The 19,621-nt window shown below is 44.7% G+C and overlaps 1 protein-coding gene across 17 annotated transcripts in view; it reads left to right on the forward strand.

The window, feature by feature from the left end:
* Nucleotides 1-19,621, forward strand: part of LOC121540166 (protein furry homolog-like) — a 94,920-nt gene that overhangs the window by 49,677 nt on the left and 25,622 nt on the right. For 12 of the 17 annotated variants that reach the window (XM_041848829.2, XM_041848813.2, XM_041848817.2 and 9 more), the window contains 30 exons: nt 170-266; nt 578-657; nt 7,794-7,874; nt 8,053-8,221; nt 8,879-8,971; nt 9,265-9,363; nt 9,541-9,642; nt 11,234-11,278; nt 12,474-12,577; nt 12,847-12,955; nt 13,076-13,162; nt 13,301-13,472; nt 13,730-13,862; nt 13,963-14,070; nt 14,227-14,464; nt 14,580-14,759; nt 14,891-14,977; nt 15,290-15,558; nt 16,091-16,295; nt 16,477-16,601; nt 16,797-16,854; nt 16,954-17,045; nt 17,179-17,351; nt 17,621-17,781; nt 17,892-18,002; nt 18,255-18,409; nt 18,514-18,613; nt 18,729-18,897; nt 19,094-19,359; nt 19,456-19,596. In XM_041848829.2, coding sequence (XP_041704763.1) covers nt 170-266; nt 578-657; nt 7,794-7,874; nt 8,053-8,221; nt 8,879-8,971; nt 9,265-9,363; nt 9,541-9,642; nt 11,234-11,278; nt 12,474-12,577; nt 12,847-12,955; nt 13,076-13,162; nt 13,301-13,472; nt 13,730-13,862; nt 13,963-14,070; nt 14,227-14,464; nt 14,580-14,759; nt 14,891-14,977; nt 15,290-15,558; nt 16,091-16,295; nt 16,477-16,601; nt 16,797-16,854; nt 16,954-17,045; nt 17,179-17,351; nt 17,621-17,781; nt 17,892-18,002; nt 18,255-18,409; nt 18,514-18,613; nt 18,729-18,897; nt 19,094-19,359; nt 19,456-19,596 — 4,009 coding nt within the window. The remainder of the gene's footprint in view (nt 1-169; nt 267-577; nt 658-7,793; nt 7,875-8,052; nt 8,222-8,878; nt 8,972-9,264; nt 9,364-9,540; nt 9,643-11,233; nt 11,279-12,473; nt 12,578-12,846; nt 12,956-13,075; nt 13,163-13,300; nt 13,473-13,729; nt 13,863-13,962; nt 14,071-14,226; nt 14,465-14,579; nt 14,760-14,890; nt 14,978-15,289; nt 15,559-16,090; nt 16,296-16,476; nt 16,602-16,796; nt 16,855-16,953; nt 17,046-17,178; nt 17,352-17,620; nt 17,782-17,891; nt 18,003-18,254; nt 18,410-18,513; nt 18,614-18,728; nt 18,898-19,093; nt 19,360-19,455; nt 19,597-19,621) is intronic. The other 5 variants (XM_041848821.2, XM_041848823.2, XM_041848828.2 and 2 more) reach the window with 2 other exon arrangements.

Genomic DNA, 19,621 nt, shown 5'->3' on the forward strand with positions numbered 1-19,621 from the left:
GATACTCCTGTTATCTGCTCCTCCTTCTCTTCTATCCTCCCCTCACTTCCCGCTCCTGAACAATCCACCTCTAATGGTTTCTGGTAAATGTGTTATTCAGTCCGTCATAACTCTTTCCCCTCTTTCTCTCGCCACCATCTCTCTCTCTCGATCTCTCACCCCCCCATAGGGATGAACAGCATCGGGATAAAGACTTCCTATTGGAGCGGAGGGACTTAGCCATAGATTTCATATTCTGTTTAGTTTCAGTAGAAGTTTTAAAACAGGTAAGTCCTGTTTAACGTTACTTCTGTTTGTTTGTCTGTGCTGTTAGAAGAGTCCTCTCCCTTAGTGTAGTCACTGCAATGTCAGCATACCAAGGCATACCGAGCTGTCATCCTAAACTACATCATCTAGACCGACAGCAGACTAAGCAGATCCAAATCACACACTCTTAGACCCTGACTGAGCACAGTGCTTGGTTGTCCTTGGCTCCAACAGGGAGGATAATGAATGTTAGCAAAGAAAGAGAGAGCGACAGCATGAAGGGAGTATCAATGTGCCTATTATGACTGATGATCTAATGTTTGCGTCACAGATTCCTCTTCATCCCGTGCCAGACTCTTTAGTACATGAGGTTCTGAACCTGGCATTCAAGCACTTTAAACACAAAGAGGGGTAAGTGTAAAAGACACACACACAACCAGACCTGGGATAGCTATTGTTTTAACTATGCTTTGTGAAAAATTCAGGGGAATAAATAGTTACTTAGGAAGTGACTACAACTATTTGAATACAGATCTGAGAAAGCAAGTACTTAAAAAAAAATCTTTGAATACAGATCTCAGGAAGTGACTACTCTTCAGAAACTATTGGATTGGCTACCTTCAGCTAATGGCAGAGCTGTATCTGGAACTGTATGTTGAAGATAGAAATATAATGATTTAAGCACACACAATCTCATATATGATTCCAATCTATCAGACAGTCATATTTTATCAATAAATACATTTCTATCTGGAAATTCAGTAAATGTCAATTCTCCTGGATGTCCATTGCCCCAGGTTTACATTATCAAGTCAAACAAATTAACCAATTATATTTGGTACAGATAAGTATAAATAAGTTGTGACGCTCAACAATTTTTTGACTCTTTCAACGTGCCGCTGAAAAGGTTGAAAGCTGCAATTAATTTTATGATACCTGAAAATACTGTAGAGTAATTCAAAGCCATTTGCAAACAGAAAGTTGGATGCTTAGCAAAAACAACTTTGAACCTCTGTCCAGCCGAGGGTAAGTGTTCTTGTTTCAAGCAAACACACTTTACCATCTTCAAAGGGATAGTTTACTCAGACTACAAAGTAACTTGATTTTCCACCTACCTTGGCTGTAGTTGATTCAAGAAGGCCATTTTGACACTTAATAGCCATATTTTATTACTGTTAGCGTTCTCCATAACTCTTAATGTTAAACTGTTCTTGTGCCTGTGTAATAAAACTGTAATTACTTTTGGAGCAACATTTTATTAGCATGTTACATAATACTTTGGTACACACACTCAATCATCATACGCTGCTGCTACTGTTTATCATTAATCCTGATGCCTAGTCACCTTACAACGATACATATCTACCTCTATCGATCCGGTATCCCTGCACGTTGTAAATATGGTACTGGAACGGACTCTACATACATACACAGTACCAGTCAAAAGTTTGGACACGCCTACTCAGTGATTTAATGGGCTGTCCCATTTTGAGTATTTGAGGGCACATGCCAAACCTTTTCAACCTCCTGAGGGGGAAGAGGCGCTGTCGCACCTTCACAACTGTGCACGTGTGTGTGGACCATATTAACTTCTTAGTGATTTGGACACTGAGGAACTTGATGTTCTCGACCCGCTTCACTGCTGCCCTGTCGATGTGGATATGGGTGTGCCTACTCCAGCTTTAAGTTGGATGGGTTCCGCTGGTGTACAGCAATCTTTAAGTCATACCACAGATTCTCAATTGGATTGAGGTCTGGGCTTTGACTAGGCCATTCCAAGACATTTAAATGTTTCCCCTTAAACCACTCAAGTGTTGCTTTAGCAGTATGCTTAGGGTCATTGTCCTGCTGGAAGGTGAACCTCCGTTCCAGTCTCAAATCTCTGGAAGACTGAAACAGGTTTCCCTCAAGAATTTCCCTGTATTTCGTGCCATCCATCATTCCTTCAATTTTGACCAGTTTCCCAGTCTCTGCCGATGAAAAACATCGGTGTTCTCGGGGTGATGAGAGGTGTTGGGTTCCAGACATAGCGTTTTCCTTGATGGCCAAAAAGCTCAATTTTAGTCTCATCTGACCAGAGTACCTTCTTCCATATGTTTGGGGAGTCTCCCACATGCCTTTTGGCAAACACCAAACATGTTTGCTTATTTGTTTCTTTAAGCAATGGCTTTTTTCTGGCCACTCTTCCGTAAAGCCCAGCTCTGTGGAGTGTACGGCTTAAAGTGGTCCTATGGACAGATAATCCAATCTCCGCTGTGGAGCTTTGCAGCTCCTTCACGGTTATCTTTGGTCTCTTTGTTGCCTTTCTGATTAATGCCCTCCTTGCCTGGTCCATGAGTATTGGTGGGCGGCCCTCTCTTGGCAGGTTTGTTGTGGTGCCATATTCTTTCCATTTTTTAATAATGGATTTAATGGTGCTCTGTGGGATGTTCAAAGTTTCTGATATTTTTTTATATCCCAACCCTGATCTGTACTTCTCCACAGCTTTGTCCCTGACCTGTTTGGAGAGCTCCTTGGTCTTCATGGTGCCGCTTGCTTGGTGGTGCCACTTGCTTAGTGGTGTTGCAGACTCTGGGGCCTTTCAGAACAGTTGTACAGTGGTGTGAAAAAGTGTTTGCCCCCTTCCTGATTTGTTATTTGTTTGCATGTTTGTCACACTTAAATGTTTCAGATCATCAAACAAATTTAAATATTAGTCAAATTATAACACAAAATGCTTTAAGGTTATTATTAAGGGAAAACAAAATCCAAACCTACATGGCCCTGTGTGAAAAAGTGTTTGCCCCCCCTGTTATAACACAACTCAACTGTGGTTTATCACACCGGAGTTCAATTCCTCTAGCCACACCCAGGCCTGATTACTGCCACATCTGTTCTCAATCAAGGAATCACTTAAATAGGACCTGCCTGACAAAGTGAAGTAGACCAAAAGATCCTCAAAAGCTAGACATCATGCCGAGATCCAAAGAAATTCAGGAACAAATGAGAAAGAAAGTAATTGAGATCCATCAGTCTGGAAAAGGTTATAAAGCCATTTCTAAAGCTTTGGGACTCCAGCAAACCACAGTGAGAGCCATTATCCACAAATGGCGAAAACATGGAACAGTGGTGAACCTTCCCAGGGGTGACCGGTCGACCAAAATTACCCCAAGTGCGAAGCGACGACTCATCCAAGAGGTCACAAAAGACCCCTCAACAACATCCAAAGAGCTGCAGGCCTCACTTACCTCAGTTAAGGTCAGTGTTCATGACTCCACCATAAGAGACTGGGCAAAAATGGCCTGCATGGCAGAGTTCCAAGACGAAAACCACTGCTGAGCAAAAAGAACATTAAGGCTTGTCTCATTTTTGCCAGAAAACATCTTGATGATCCCCAAGACCTTTGGGAAAATACTCTGTGGACTGACGAGACAAAAGTTGAACTTTTTGGAAGGTGTGTGTCCCATTACATCTGGTGTAAAAGTAACACCGCATTTCAGAAAAAGAACATCACACCAACAGTAAAATAGGGTGGTGGTAGTGTGATGGTCTGGACCTGTTTTGCTGCTTCATGACCTGGAAGACTTGCTGTGATAAATGGAACCATGAATTCTGCTGTCTACCAAAAAATCCTGAAGGAGAATGTCCGGCCATCTGTTTGTGACCTCAAGCTGAAGCGAACTTGTGTTCTGCAGCAGGACAATGATCCAAAACACACCAGCAAGTCCACCTCTGAATGGCTGAAGAAAAACAAAATGAAGACTTTGGAGTGGCCTAGTCAAAGTCCTGACCTGAATCCTATTGAGATGCTGTGGCATGACCTTAAAAAGGCAGTTCATGCTCGAAAACCCTCCAATGTGGCTGAATTACAACAATTCTGCAAAGATGAGTGGGCCAAAATTCCTCCACAGCGCTGTAAAAGACTCATTGCAAGTTATCGCAAACGCTTGATTGCAGTTGTTGCTGCTAACGGTGGCCCAACCAGTTATTAGGTTGTAGGGGGCAATCACTTTTTCACACAGGGCCATGTGAGTTTGGATTTTGTTTTCCCTTAATAATAATAATAATAATAACCTTCATTTCAAAACTGCATTTTGTGTTTACTTGTTATCTTTGACTAATATTTAAATTTGTTTGATGATCTGAAACATTTAAGTGTGACAAACATGCAAACAAATAAGAAATCAGGAAGGGGGCAAACACTTTTTCACACCACTGTATATATACTGAGATCATGTGACCGATCATGTGACACTTGGATTGCACACAGGTGGACTTTATTTAACTGGCTATGTGACTTCTGAAGGTAATTGGTTGCGCTAGATCTTATTTAGGGGCTTCATAGCAAAGGGGGTGAATACATCTGCACGCACCACTTTTCCGTTATTTATTGTTTTGCATTTTTTGAAAGAAGTAAAAAAAATTCACTTCACCAATTTGGACTATTTTGTGTATGTCCATTACATGAAATCCAAATAAAAATCCATTTAAATTACAGGTTGTAATGCAACCAAATAGGAAAAACACCAAGGGGGATGAATACTTTTGCAAGGCACTGTAGCGTTAATATACCTGACAGCTGTGAGAATGTGCCCTGGAATACTATCAAGTGACTGTTCCTTATTCCATGTAATAACTCCATTATTATGCAATTATGTAACAACCAATGTAACAACTTTATGCAACATTGTTGCTATTGTAAAAATAACAAAGTTACACATGTATAAGAACTTGATGTCAAGTGTTACTTCGTTACCTTGTCTCACTCATTATAAAAATATATTTGTTAGTCATTTTGAAGCTGCAAAAGTGGTCTACTCTAATGTTGAGGTGATTCCGTGTCCCTCGATTTTCATTCTAGGCTGTCAGCTATATTAACATTCATATCTAAGAGCCCTCCAAACCATGTGCCTATGATTTATATATTTAGACTAATTCAACTAACTTGCAGTTTTTGGATTCTTCATCAAATATTTGGCAGCCATCAAATATTTTTTGGTTTTCAAATAACTTGCATATGTTAAAATCCTTCAAATATTTATTTAGTTTTCTGAGAGGTATTCAAAATAGTTTAAAATATTATTTGTTTTCTGAGACCTGTATTTGAATATCAAAGAAAATTGTTGCCTTTTAGTTGTAACTCTATATAAACTACATTCCCTCGAGTATTTGAAAAGTTGGTATTTTCAAGTAAACTACCAAATACAGCAATTTTCTGCCTAGGTCTGACACACACTGCTGTTTATACTCGCTCTCAAAATATGACACCGGCACCCATTAATACACATACTATATACCAGCGGTATTCACTCTTCCCCTACGAGGTCCGGAGCCTGCTGGTTTTCTGTTCTACCTGATAATTAATTGCACACACCTGGTGTCCCAGGTCTAAATCAGTCCCTTATTAGAAGGGAACAATGACAAAACACAGCGGAACTGGCTTCGAGGTCCACAGTTGAGTTTGAGGGCTATATACAGTTGTCGAAGTCCAGCACACATACAGTGGGGGAAAAAAGTATTTAGTCAGCCACCAATTGTGCAAGTTCTCCCACTTAAAAAGATGAGAGGCCTGTAATTTTCATCATAGGTACACGTCAACTATGACAGACAAATTGAGGAAAAAAAATCCAGAAAATCACATTGTAGGATTTTTTTATGAATTTATTTGCAAATTATGGTGGAAAATAAGTATTTGGTCACCTACAAACAAGCAAGATTTCTGGCTCTCACAGACCTGTAACTTCTTCTTTAAGAGGCTTCTCTGTCCTCCACTCGTTACCTGTATTAATGGCACCTGTTTGAACTTGTTATCAGTATAAAAGACACCTGTCCACAACCTCAAACAGTCACACTCCAAACTCCACTATGGCCAAGACCAAAGAGCTGACAAAGGACACCAGAAACAAAATTGTAGACCTGCACCAGGCTGGGAAGACTGAATCTGCAATAGGTAAACAGCTTGGTTTGAAGAAATCAACTGTGGGAGCAATTATTAGGAAATGGAAGACATACAAGACCACTGATAATCTCCCTCGATCTGGGGCTCCACGCAAGATCTCACCCCATGGGGTCAAAATGATCACAAGAACGGTGAGCAAAAATCCCAGAACCACACGGGGGGACCTAGTGAATGACCTGCAGAGAGCTGGGACCAAAGTAACTAAGCCTACCATCAGTAACACACTACGCCGCCAGGGACTCAAATCCTGCAGTGCAAGACGTGTCCCCCTGCTTAAGCCAGTACATGTCCAGGCCCGTCTGAAGTTTGCTAGAGTGCATTTGGATGATCCAGAAGAGGATTGGGAGAATGTCATATGGTCAGATGAAACCAAAATAGAAATGTTTGGTAAAAACTCAACTCGTCGTGTTTGGAGGACAAAGAATACTGAGTTGCATCCAAAGAACACCATACCTACTGTGAAGCATGGGGGTGGAAACATCATGCTTTGGGGCTGTTTTTCTGCAAAGGGACCAGGACGACTGATCCGTGTAAAGGAAAGAATGAACGGGGCCATGTATCGTGAGATTTTGAGTGAAAACCTCCTTCCATCAGCAAGAGCATTGAAGATGAAACGTGGCTGGGTCTTTCAGCATGACAATGATCCCAAACACACCGCCCGGGCAACGAAGGAGTGGCTTCGTAAGAAGCATTTCAAGGTCCTGGAGTGGTCTAGCCAGTCTCCAGATCTCAACCCCATAGAAAATCTTTGGAGGGAGTTGAAAGTCCGTGTTGCCCAGCGACAGCCCCAAAACATCACTGCTTTAGAGGAGATCTGCATGGAGGAATGGGCCAAAATACCAGCAACAGTGTGTGAAAACCTTGTGAAGACTTACAGAAAACATTTGACCTGTGTCATTGCCAACAAAGGGTATATAACAAAGTATTGAGAAACTTTTGTTATTGACCAAATACTTATTTCCACCATAATTTGCAAATAAAATCATTAAAAATCCTACAATGTGATTTTCTGGATTTTTTTCTTCTAATTTTGTCTGTCATAGTTGACGTGTACCTATGATGAAAATTACAGGCCTCTCTCATCTTTTTAAGTGGGAGAACTTGCACAATTGGTGGCTGACTAAATACTTTTTTTCCCCACTGTAATATTCCTGAGTGGTTTTGGCTCTGCAGCGGAGTCACTCATGACTTTATGGGGGTTTGGATAAACTGTTTTTTTTTAATAACCAGTGTGTGTGACTTTATGGGGGTTTGGATAAACTGTTTTTTTTTTATAACCAGTTTGTGTGACTTTATGGTCTGTCCAAATCATGAATGTCTCTTAAAGAAAACACAATCACCACTTGTTAGACAAGTTGAGTAACCCGTCACAACTGTTTCAACCCTACAGTATACAGCCACATGCCTCTGGTTTTAGAGAGATGGGTGTTTGATCGTCCTTAACTTTTCACACACATCATTGGGATGATATTTCCTTTAATAGTTTTGTTTGTTCAGCTGCTCCTAACCGGTCTGTTTATGGGTCAGTGTCTTCATACACCCATGTTAAAATATTATGAGAGCTACTTCTCTTTGTGTGGGTGGACAATGGATATGTTCTGATTGACAGGTACCCTGGCCCCAACACTGGCAATGTGCACATCATAGCAGACCTGTATGCTGAGGTCATCGGAGTGCTCACACAGTCAAAGTAAGCGTTCAAGTCCTCTCAATACAGTTGAAATAACTGAACAGGTCACTCCTGTTTTATTCATATGTTACTCCTAAACTAGATGTTAAAAATGAGCCAACTCCTTATGAAAGACTGTCTGTTGAATCAGATGCTGAGTGAGACACTAAATCAGTGTAACGTGTGTTTGTCGCTCCAGGTTCCAGGCGGTGCGTAAGAAGTTCATCACGGAGCTGAAGGAGCTGAGGCAGAAGGAGCAGAGCCCCTACGTGGTCCAGAGCATCATCAGCCTCATCATGGGCATGAAGTTCTTCAGGGTCAAGATGTACCCCGTGGAGGACTTTGAGGCCTCCTTCCAGTTCATGCAGGTCAGTTTCCTGGGTCGTATTCATTAGAGCACACCTTAGCAAACCGTACCAAGAAAATAAGCGTTCCTCATTGGACAAGTTCAGGTATTCCTTCCCCATTTCAAAATGTCAGTTTTAGTCAATTCAACCCTGATGTGTCCAAGCAACAGGTGTTGATCTAATCTATTAGATGCCCAGATTGTACAGTACTGTATGTCTGATTGTGTCCGAGTGGCTGCGTATGGTGGACTGATGGCTCTCTGCTGAACTACACCCATTAGAGTTTTTACTGCAACCCTTTTGTTGGGACTCAGCAGCTCTCTGTAGCAGAGCCTCATAAAGCCAGAGTAACGATCAGATAGCGGATCACTGTGCCAAGAGGAGTGTGTGCGTTGTAGGCCCAGCCAAGAGCACTGAACGGAGCAATGCCTTTTCGTTAAGCTCAATACGGCAGTAAAAAGCCTGCTCAATATGTTCCCCTCTTCCCAGCGTGTTAGTGGAACATGTTGGGTAATATGCAGTGGTTTATTGGTGCCACCACATTTCCTTACGTCTGTTGGTGTCTGCCCATATGCGAGAATCTGTTGCACAGTCTTGGTTTTATATTTGTCTATTGGGTTTATGGATCTGTCACTCTGTTTGTCCTCATCCATGTTGGTATGGCTCTGCGTTCCTCAGGAGTGTGCCCAGTATTTCCTGGAGGTGAAGGATAAGGACATAAAGCATGCGTTGGCTGGCCTCTTTGTTGAGATCCTCATCCCTGTTGCTGCTGTGAGTACCAACCAGACAACATAATACAAAACATGGGAAAACCCCACACTCCACAGTATGGTTATTAGTAGCATAGTGCCTTTCTGTAAAAGATAAATTCCACTGTGTTTGTTACGATAGAAAGCACATTAGATTGGCTGTAATGTCATTGGCTGCATCTGAAATGGAACCCTATTCCCTATATATGGGCCCGGGTGAAAAGTAGTGCACTATATAGGGAATAGGGTACCATTTCGGTCACACATATTGATTGAATGAGCTGTGGTGACGCCTTCCTCACTCCCTCCCTGCAGGCGGTGAAGAATGAAGTCAACGTGCCGTGCCTCAAGAACTTTGTGGAGATACTCTACCAGACAACCTTTGACCTTAGCTCCAGAAAGAAGCACTCTTTGGTAACGTCAACTCTTTTCTCACAATATCATCTCGGCCTTCCCTCCCACTTCTCTCTTCTCCCGCTCTCTTTTTTAATTACGTCAACTTGTTAACTCTTAATCTTCTCACACTATCATCTCCCTCTTTCCCCATTCCCTCCCTCTCTTCTGTGGTTGTGTGTTCTCTCTCTCTTTCAGGCTCTATATCCTCTGGTGACGTGCCTGCTGTGTGTCAGTCAGAAGCAGTTCTTCCTCAATAACTGGCACATCTTCCTCACAAACTGCCTCTCGCACCTGAAGGTACACAACACAATCACCTTAAGCATTTACCTAACACAGAGTTACTGGCCTATAAAGGACTGTCTGAAAAGAAATGCGGACTTCCATGGCAATTTCACATTTAATAGGACACTTTCTGTTTTATCTTTAAAGACAGTGGATTCCCTAATGTTTGAAGTTCAATGGGACATGTCATTGAGTGTCATCTTCTATAGACTGTATAATGAAAATAGATTATCCCCGGTCCCTTTGGCAGTATTAAGTGCTATGAACCTAATTTGGTAATGTTCAAGTAAGATGTTTATTGCATACTAAGTTCTATCATTTATTACTGTTACCATGACTGAAACCTTATTGCTCTAGCAGAATGTTCTTTAGCCCAGGTAAGTTGTTAATTGTCATAGTGAGATGTTAGATATCCCCTGCACATCAGAACTGGATCTGAGGTGTTTTAGGGTTGAAGGGTGTGCCTTAATGATCATATCTTCCTCCTCCCCTGTCCGACAACCCCCTCCAAACCGATCAAGCCAATCAATCATGCTCCTCTCCTGTACCATACCTCAAGCTAATCCAGCCCAGATGCACTGTGTTGTGTGACTGTCTCCTCGCTTCTCAACTCTGAATAGTTATGGCGATTGAATTCCCTCTGATTCCATGGTGGACACGTGCTATAATTCTCTTTGCTCCTGATGACTCCGTTGTTGAACTGACTCTCTATAATCACAGTCAGGTGGTGATTCAGTTGCTTTTAATTTTCTGTGAAAGATTAGATTCTCTTTGATTACATAGTTTTACTTAACCTGGTGATTTAGATTAGCCCATTTGGTGCTGATGTAATCTCCCTTGTTTTTGTGGTGGAACCTTGAGTCTCTGGTGGCGATTTGTTTAGGAATGCGTGGTGATTTAGCTCCTATTGTCCACTAGGCCATTTTAACCCTGTCCTTGTTCTCAGATGATCACTTAAGTTCAAATGCTGATTCAGATTGATTCAGTTTAGTGCCTTATCTTGTTTTGGAGAGCAAGAATCAATGGGGTTAAAACGATACCTTTTGGACAGTGTATCAGACTGATGATGGAATAGGAGGCTCTCAGATTTTTCTGAGCCTAGTGGATTGTGGGCGATGTAGTCGTAACATACGGCTTGTTTTCCTACCTGGTGTCCATTTACTGTCTCTCTCCTCACGCTATCTATCCACACCTACTTCTCACTAGCTTCACCCCTGCTTTGTGTGTGCCTTTTCTCTTCCCTTCCCTGTCAATTTGATTTGCACATCTTTCATCTCTTTTCACTTTCACAAAGTTTGAAATATAAGAACAATTTAGTATTGGCTATATAGTGTATCATTGCAGTCTTTCTATACAACATTATTGATGGATGTTTGTATCATATTACTGCTTTTGCATTTCATACTTTGCATCTCATTTATGTGTCTAATATGAGACTGACTCAAGTCGATAGAAGGCAGATGGTAGTGAAGGTTTTTAGTCAAACCTTTTTGTTTTTCTATTATATTTTGTTGCGCTGTTCTCTTTCTAACCTGCATGTCTCCCTCCCCACATCCTCACACGCCGTGTCTCCTGTCGTTTTGTCTCATGTTTTCACTCGCTCCAGATGCCGTCTAACAACAGCATCCGAAAGCAGATTGAGACACTGCAGGTGAGTTTGTCTGGTGTCCGTATGGTGGCATGACCCCCCTCCGAGAGGTCATCTGACCCTGTCCTGAGCCTCTGGAGGACAGTGGGGATGCACCTCCTTAGCCAGGGGAAACAATGCGCTGGAGACTGATAGTCCTCTTAAAGTGTAACTTATTGGGAGAAAAGATTACACAGGAAATAGTGGTTGGACACTTGGCTGTTAGTCGCAAATTGATTTGAAATGCAATTTTGGCTTGTGCTTTGTCAGTGGTTTATGGCTTTGCTGTTTTGTGTGTATAGTAGTGGTTAGAGCATCATGCTGGTGATGTCAATAGAGCGGACTGCATCATGCCAATGTGTTGCTAACACACCCGCACACACACATTCTCAGAGACCTACCTTCATCTTTGAGGGGTATTATGAAGCCAGTTACCTGGAAGGGGTTGTTGGTAGATCTGAGGACTAACCAGATGGATTTTGTAGTCTCGGTTTGGAGACCATAGAGTTCTGCAGCATTTTGTGTGTTCTTTAGCGTTTGTGAGAGGCTGTCTCTAGTTACACCCAATTCTATTATCTCTGTGGTGTTGACATGCGGCTGTGTGCTGCACCCTTGCAGCTCCGTGGCCCACTGAAGGGTGGAAAGGTCATTTTAGTACCCTTGAAAGAATCCTTTGTATGGTTGTCCGCTGTGTTGATATTGGAGGGTATGTTGCGTGTGTGGATTCGATGGGCAGCACTGTGTAATTGCATTTTTAGTCACTGTTTTTTTGTGAACGCTCAGCTTTCTAAACATTCCCCGGCGGTTGGAACATCAAACTACCGCTAGCATAACATGCTGTACTACATCTATATATAGACCGGCTCACTCTGGAACCGATTTATTTTATGACAAGTTGAAATAATTTCAAGAATCTTGTCCATCAGTAGTTTATTAAAGATGATTCATAAATGTAATTGGTGTGTACCAATCGTATTAATCTGACAGACCGTTAGATCTGAAGCAGACTCATTATCAAATCACAGATAGACTTGCTGTGAGTCATATCCATCACTGGAGCATCTCAAGCATTTCTATAAATGAGACATATAAATTGTCTCATTCAGTACAGTAGGTCAAAGTGATGGTTTGTGTGTCAGATCCCTCTTTATGTGGCACGCCCCACACCAGACTTCAGGAGGAGGCAGGTGTTCTGAATGTTCTCTCTCTGACCCTTTAGAACAAAGATCCCAAAATGTCCCGTGTGGCGCTGGAGTCGCTCTACAGACTGCTGTGGGTCTACATCATCAGGATCAAGTGTGAGAGCAACACCGTCACACAGAGGTCAGTACCAGCCCGGCCAGAGACTGAGACAGGTCAGGGCCCACCCTATCACACTGTAGGCCCACACCACACTATCTCTGTGTGTACGGACACTATCAAATGAAAGTCATCCAGAACAGCACCTAAATCACCATATTAGAACAAACAAGTGCCCACTCCTTCTGCCGAACCAGAACTAGAATCCCATCTATACTCAGAACTGGTCTAATTTACAGTCTCCGTGGTGAACTTCCCAGTTTAACCCTTTAATCTTCTCCTGTTTCCTGCAGCCGGCTGCTCAGCATTGTTTCAGCACTTTTCCCCAAAGGCTCCCGTAGCGTGGTGCCAAGGGACACGCCCCTCAACATCTTCGTCAAGATCATCCAGTTCATAGCTCAGGTATGTCTTATGAGGACATGCTGGAGTAGTTATTCCTGTATAATTCAGCTATAGCGCAGGTAATGGCTTTTATGTTATCTGTGAATAGTGGTTATTGGTTTATTGTGGCTCATTTCACAGGAAAGGCTTGACTTTGCTATGAAGGAGATCATTTATGACCTCCTGTGTGTGGGGAAATCTCACAAGACCTTCACCATCAATCCAGAGGTAAGAGATGGCCGAGAGACAACAGTAATTATCCAATCATACACTCACTGTGATTACTCTTCATTCTCTGACTGTCCCTTTCTGCCTCTCTCCCTCTCTCTCTCTCTCTCTCTCTCTCTCTCACTCTCTCCCTCTCAGAGGATGAATATTGGCCTGAGGGCCTTCCTGGTGATAGCTGACAGTCTGCAGCAGAAGGACGGGGAGCCGCCCATGCCCACCACAGGGGTCATCATGCCCTCAGGAAACACCCTGCGGGTCAAAAAGATCTTCCTCGCCACCACCCTCACTGACGAGGAGGCCAAGGTCATCGGTAGGTTAACATCTCTAAGCTCCACCCTGGTCACAACAGGCCAGTATGACTCAGCTATGACTCGGGGACTATGGACCAAAGTTAGCTTTGTTGCTAACTCCGGCAATTTTACATTGATGTTGAACCTGAAATGTTGATTTAATGTGCACTGTCCCCTGCCAAATACATTTCTTAAATAAATAAGCTCATGGGAGTGGGTGATTTTAGGGTCAAGTTTGTGTATAGTGTCAGAGTAATGAATATATGTGTGTTTGTAGGCATGTCGCTGTACTACCCAGCGGTGAGAAAGGCCCTGGACAACATCCTGCGTCATCTGGACAAGGAGGTGGGGCGCTCCATGAGCATGACCAACGTCCAGATGTCCAATAAGGAGCCTGAGGATATGATCACGTAAGGGCCTCTTTGACTTAACATATGTGGCCCATAAAGTGTGTGTGTGTCCGTCTGCATGTGTCATTTACCTGTTTGCAAACGGTGCGTTGTGTTGCAGGGGGGAAAGGAAGCCAAAGATCGATCTGTTCCGTACGTGTGTGGCGGCCATCCCCAGACTGATCCCAGACGGCATGAGCAGACAGGACCTCATCGAGCTGCTGGCCAAGTAAAGGACCCCACTCCTTCACATGTACCTCCTCTGTCTGGGAGTAATTGATGAACAAAGCAATGGGGCTTTTATTTTGCCAAAGCTGTGCCTTCAAAAGCTCTGTTTGTGATCCTGTTTGCCCTCTGTCTGACCCCTGAGTCCTCTCTTCTCCAGGCTGACCATCCACATGGATGAGGAGCTGCGTGGCCTGGCCTTCACCACCCTGCAGGCCCTAATGGTGGACTTCCCAGAGTGGAGGGAGGACGTGCTCTCTGGCTTCGTCTACTTCATTGTGCGCGAGGTCACCGATGTCCACCCCACGCTGCTGGACAACGCCGTCAAGATGCTTCTGCAACTCATCAGCCAGTGGAGGCAGGCCGTCCAGACCAGCAACAAGACCCACGAGGCACAGGTGGGTGGAGAGTGTATAGCGAACTTGCTCTGTACTGTAGTAGTAGGGTTGTTGTGTATTTTGAATTGGGTTTGTGTGATTTATAACCCTGTCTCTGTGTGTGTGGGTGCTCCAGCAGGGCCCTGGCAGCAAGCCGTCTCTCCCCTTTGAGCGCTCTCCTCTGTGGGGGGTGTTGCACGTGGTGGAGGGCCTGGCGCTGGTGGTGCTGTGCAGCTGTCGCCCCGCCACCCGCAGGCTGGCTGTTAATGTCCTCAAAGAGGTCAGAGCCCTGCACACTGCTCTGGGCATCACCAAGGTAACTACCAACTCAGACTGACAGACGGGGATCTGAAAGTGACTCAAATAATGAGATGCAGTGTTTCTAAAGTAGCCTCAAGTAAGATGCAAGAGACTCACTATAACTGTTTCTGCCTGTTTCTCTTTAAGGGAGACGAGGAGTTGGCCATAGATGTGATGGACAGACTAAGTGCATCTGTGCTGGAGAGCTTCATCCATCTCACAGGAGCTGACCAGGTAAGAATGGCGAAGCTGTTGTGTAACTCACTTTTGATTTTATTTAACTAGGCAAGTCAATTAAGAACAAATTCTTATTTACAATGACGGCCTACCAAGAGGCAAAAGGCCACCTGCTGGGATTGGGGCTGGGATTCAAAATAAAATGTAGGACAAAACACACATCACGACAAGAGAGACAGAACACTACATAAAGAGACCTAAGACAACACATGACAGCAACATGGTAGCAACACATGACAACAACATGGCAGCAGCACAACATGGTACAAACACCCTGACCCTCATCCTCTCCTCCCCTCTCCCCTGCAGACCAACCTGCTATACTGCCCCAGTGGTATCGACTTGCAGACGCTGGCAGAATGGAGCTCGTCTCCCATCAGCCACCAGTTTGACGTGGTCAGCCCGTCGCACATCTGGGTGTTTGCCCACGTGACGCAGGGCCAGGACCCCTGGGTCATCAGCCTGTCCAGCTACCTGCGTCAGGAGCACCTCCCCAAGCACTGCCCCACCGCACTCAACTATGCCTGGATGTTCGCCTATACTCGCCTGCAGCTGCTCTCTCCACAAGTGGATATCAAGTACGTCTCTCCAGGCCTTACTCTGTCAATGCGGTTCTCATGGGTGCATGTGCACGTTACATTTGAGGTTGTAAAAAGGCACTTCGAATGGATGTGGTTGCAGTCTGCTCACTAGAGTGCTGGATGATGTCACCCTGTCTTGTGTATGGTGACCGTACGGTTAACGACGACACTGGAGACTCGGCGTGTGACTGTGGATTACATCATCCTAATTGATCCCTCAGCTGTATATGAGGATGAGAGTTGTTGCCTGTCTTTTCTAGTGTGCGTATGTACGTTGTATGTGATTTTCTAATAAGTCCTTCCAGGATTCCGCGATTGCAAAAAGAGGACTCGCAATTTCAACCAATCACCGCACAGTATGGGTCAATTAAGCCACACGTCAACAAACGTTTTCCCTTTGCAGCTAATTTTTGCGTAAAATAAAATCAAGTATTTTTGCCTGCAAAATAAATAAAAATCCCTGCGAAATCCTGGAGGGACTGTCTAATACCACCTGCCTGTTATGAATCTTTGACCTGTGCCCCTGCAGCAGCCCTATAAATGCTAAGAAGCTGAACAGCCTGAGCAGCAGTAGTGACTCGTACGTGGGGCTGTGGAGGAACTACCTGATCCTCTGTTGTAGCTCCGCCACTTCCTCCCCTAACTCCTCCTCCTCCACCTCTGGCTCCGTCCGCTGCTCCCCGCCTGAGACGCTGGCGTCCACGCCGGACAGCGGCTACAGCTATGACTCTAAGGTCAGAGGGCATGACCTATCCACTTTTTTCCTCAGTATGTTTTACATGGGTGCTGTCAATGTGATAATGCCTATTCCACGTTGAGAAAATGCTGTGTTTTTACTATATTTATTTCCTTTAGTTAGAGATTGAAAAATCATTTGAATTGTCATATTGATTTGTTATCTTTATGTGTGTCCAGATTATTGGCACTCCGTCCCCCTCATCCCTGTTCAAACACGTTGTCCCGATGATGCGCTCTGAGAGCATGGACATCACAGAGTCACTCGTCCTGGGGCTTGGCAGGACCAACCCCGTGGCCTTCAGGTGAGGGAGCCACCCTGTACGTCTGTCTGTGGCTGAGAGTCATGTTTGAGTTGCCTGTGTTCAAATTTGCATGTTTGAATATGTCCTAGTTTGTGTGTGATTTGGGGTTATTTGGTTAGTAGGCACGGTATGTGATGAGTGAGGGTGTATGAGTGTTTGCCCAGTAGTTTTCCTTACTTCTAGTCTGTCTTCCAGAGAGTTGATAGAGGAACTGAACCCCATCATTAAGGAGGCTCTGGAGAGGAGACCCGAGGTGGGTGAAGCTCACTGACCCTCACATCTCATTCATTTATCTAACATCAAAACACCGTACTACCTGCTCAGTACTGACTCTTCTCCTCTCTTGATGCAGAACATGAAGCGTCGCAGGCGTCGTGACATCCTGAGGGTCCAGCTGGTCCGGATCTTTGAGCTGCTGGCCGATGCTGGTGTCATCAGTCAGACGTGAGTGGAAGCCAGAACAGACCATTACAAACTAGAGATATAAATACACATGTAGTTATAGAATATAGTATCCTAGAATATAATCATGGACCTTCCATCTTTGAATTCACTGACCCCTGTCCTTTGTGTGCAGGGCGAGTGGCGGTCTGGACGGGGAGAGTCACTCTCTGAACTCGACACTGTTGGAATATGTGGATCTGACGAGACAGCTGCTGGAGGCTGAGAATGACAAAGACTCCGACACACTGAAGGACATCCGCTGCCACTTCAGCGCTCTGGTGGCCAACATCATTCAGAACGTCCCAGGTACCCCCCCACACACACACACACACACACACACACACACACACACACACACACACACACACACACACACACACAATAAAGTGTAAAATCAAATCAAATTTTATTTGTCACGTGTCGAATACAATACCTTACCGTGAAATGCTTACTTACAAGCCCTTAACCAACAATGCAGTTTTAAGAAAATATTTACTAAATAAACTAAAGTAAAAAAAGAAAGTGTGTGTTTTGTGAGTTGCTGTTTGACATCTCTGTGTGTGTATTCCCACCAGTGCACCAGAGGAGGACCATCTTCCCCCAGCAGTCTCTGAGACACAGTCTGTTCATGTTGTTCAGCCACTGGGCCGGGCCCTTCAGCATCATGTTCACCCCACTAGACCGCTACAGCGACCGCAACATGCAGATCAACCGACACCAGTACTGTGCACTCAAGGTACAACCAGCTGTTCACATGCACGACTATCACTGAGATCACACTCTGTCAACACTATAAACACTTCTGAGTCATGACGTGGTAAATGTTTGTCTACTGTGTGTCTGTAGGCCATGTCTGCAGTGTTGTGCTGTGGTCCAGTGGCTGATAACGTAGGCCTCTCCTCTGATGGTTATCTCTACAAGTGGCTGGACAACATCCTGGACTCTCAGGACAGAAAGGTAGGAGAAGAGCCCTTCTACACTGCTGGGCTTAAACCATTCCTTGATTACCACCTTCTGTCCGTCATCTGCACTGATATGATCGCAAAACAGGTTAAGGCTAAACTCTCACGGGTTCAATTACTTTTGAGTGGTCCAGATGAAGGGAAGGAAATAGCTTGACTCTTGAGGTGCAGCACTGAGTGCAGTTGTATATGGAGGGTTTGTGCTGATGGTCCCTCTGATGGTCTGTCTCTCTGTGTCCCCCTGCAGGTGCACCAGTTGGGCTGTGAGGCAGTGATGCTGCTGTTGGAGCTGAACCCAGACCAGAGTAACCTGATGTTCTGGGCTGTGGACCGCTGCTACACTGGCTCACGCCGCGTGGCTGCCGGCTGCTTCAGGGCCATCGCCAACGTCTTTCACAACAGGCACGTCGCCCATTATGTCTGATTTATAGTGTGTGCGCGTTTCTCTGTGTATTAACTCCATAATCCATGATGTACTAATATGATTGATATCGTATGGTCTACAGGGATTACCAGTTTGACACTGTGGTGCTGCTGAATCTGATCCTGTTCAAGGCGGCTGATTCATCCAGAGATATCTATGAGGTGGCCATGCAGCTGCTGCAGGTTGGTTTGACACGTTCCTGGACACATGCTTCTCTGTTAACTGGCTCTAAAAAAAATCCAGTATTTTTTTTGTAGGTACTTAATGGGATTTTTCTGTGTGTGTTCTGTTCCCCAGATCTTGGAGCCCAAGCTCTTCCGTTACGCTCATAAACTGGAGATCCAGAGAACAGATGGGATCCTGACCCCTCCCTCCCCCCTGCCACACCTCTACTCTGTCTCCTACTACCATCTGTCTGAGGAGCTGGCCAGGACATACCCAGAGCTCACCATGCCCATCTTCTCAGGTCTGCACTGTTACATACATACACATCACACACCGTCCTACACTCATCTGTCTCATTGGGCAAATCTCAAATGACCCCCTGGTCAAAGTAGTGCTCTTTAAAGTGAATAGTCTGTCATTCGAGATGCATAGCTTTGGCATTTGGCACATAGATTTGACTCTTATTGATGTGGTGACTGTGCTGTTTCCTACCCCAGAGGTGAGCCAGCGTATCCAGACAGCACACCCTGGTGGTCGCCAGGTGATGCTGCACTACCTCCTGCCCTGGATGAACAACGTGGAGCTGGTGGAATTCAAGCCGTCGCCACGGAGACAGGAGACCCCCGTCTGTGAGGATGAGGAGGACGCCCACGAGCGTGACATGATGATGGTCAACAGCCGGCGCTGGCTCAGAGGGGAGGGCTGGGGCTCCCCGCATGCCACCACCATGGTGCTCAACAACCTCATGTTCATGACCGCCAAGGTATGACCGCAACCTGACCACACACAGGCATTACATTCACTCTGCTGCTGATAAATGATCATGTTTGTTTGGACTGTATTGCTCTTGTGTATACAGTATGGGGATGAGTTTGCGTGGTCAGAGATAGAGAACGTGTGGACCACCCTGGCAGACAGCTGGCCAAAGAACCTGAAGATTATCCTCCACTTCCTCATCAGCATGTCAGGGGTCAACAGTGAGCCCAGCCTCCTGCCCTATGTAAGTAAAGCTTACACAACGATCC

This window comes from Coregonus clupeaformis, chromosome 26, assembly GCF_020615455.1.
Source record: "Coregonus clupeaformis isolate EN_2021a chromosome 26, ASM2061545v1, whole genome shotgun sequence".
NCBI lineage: Eukaryota > Metazoa > Chordata > Actinopteri > Salmoniformes > Salmonidae > Coregonus > Coregonus clupeaformis.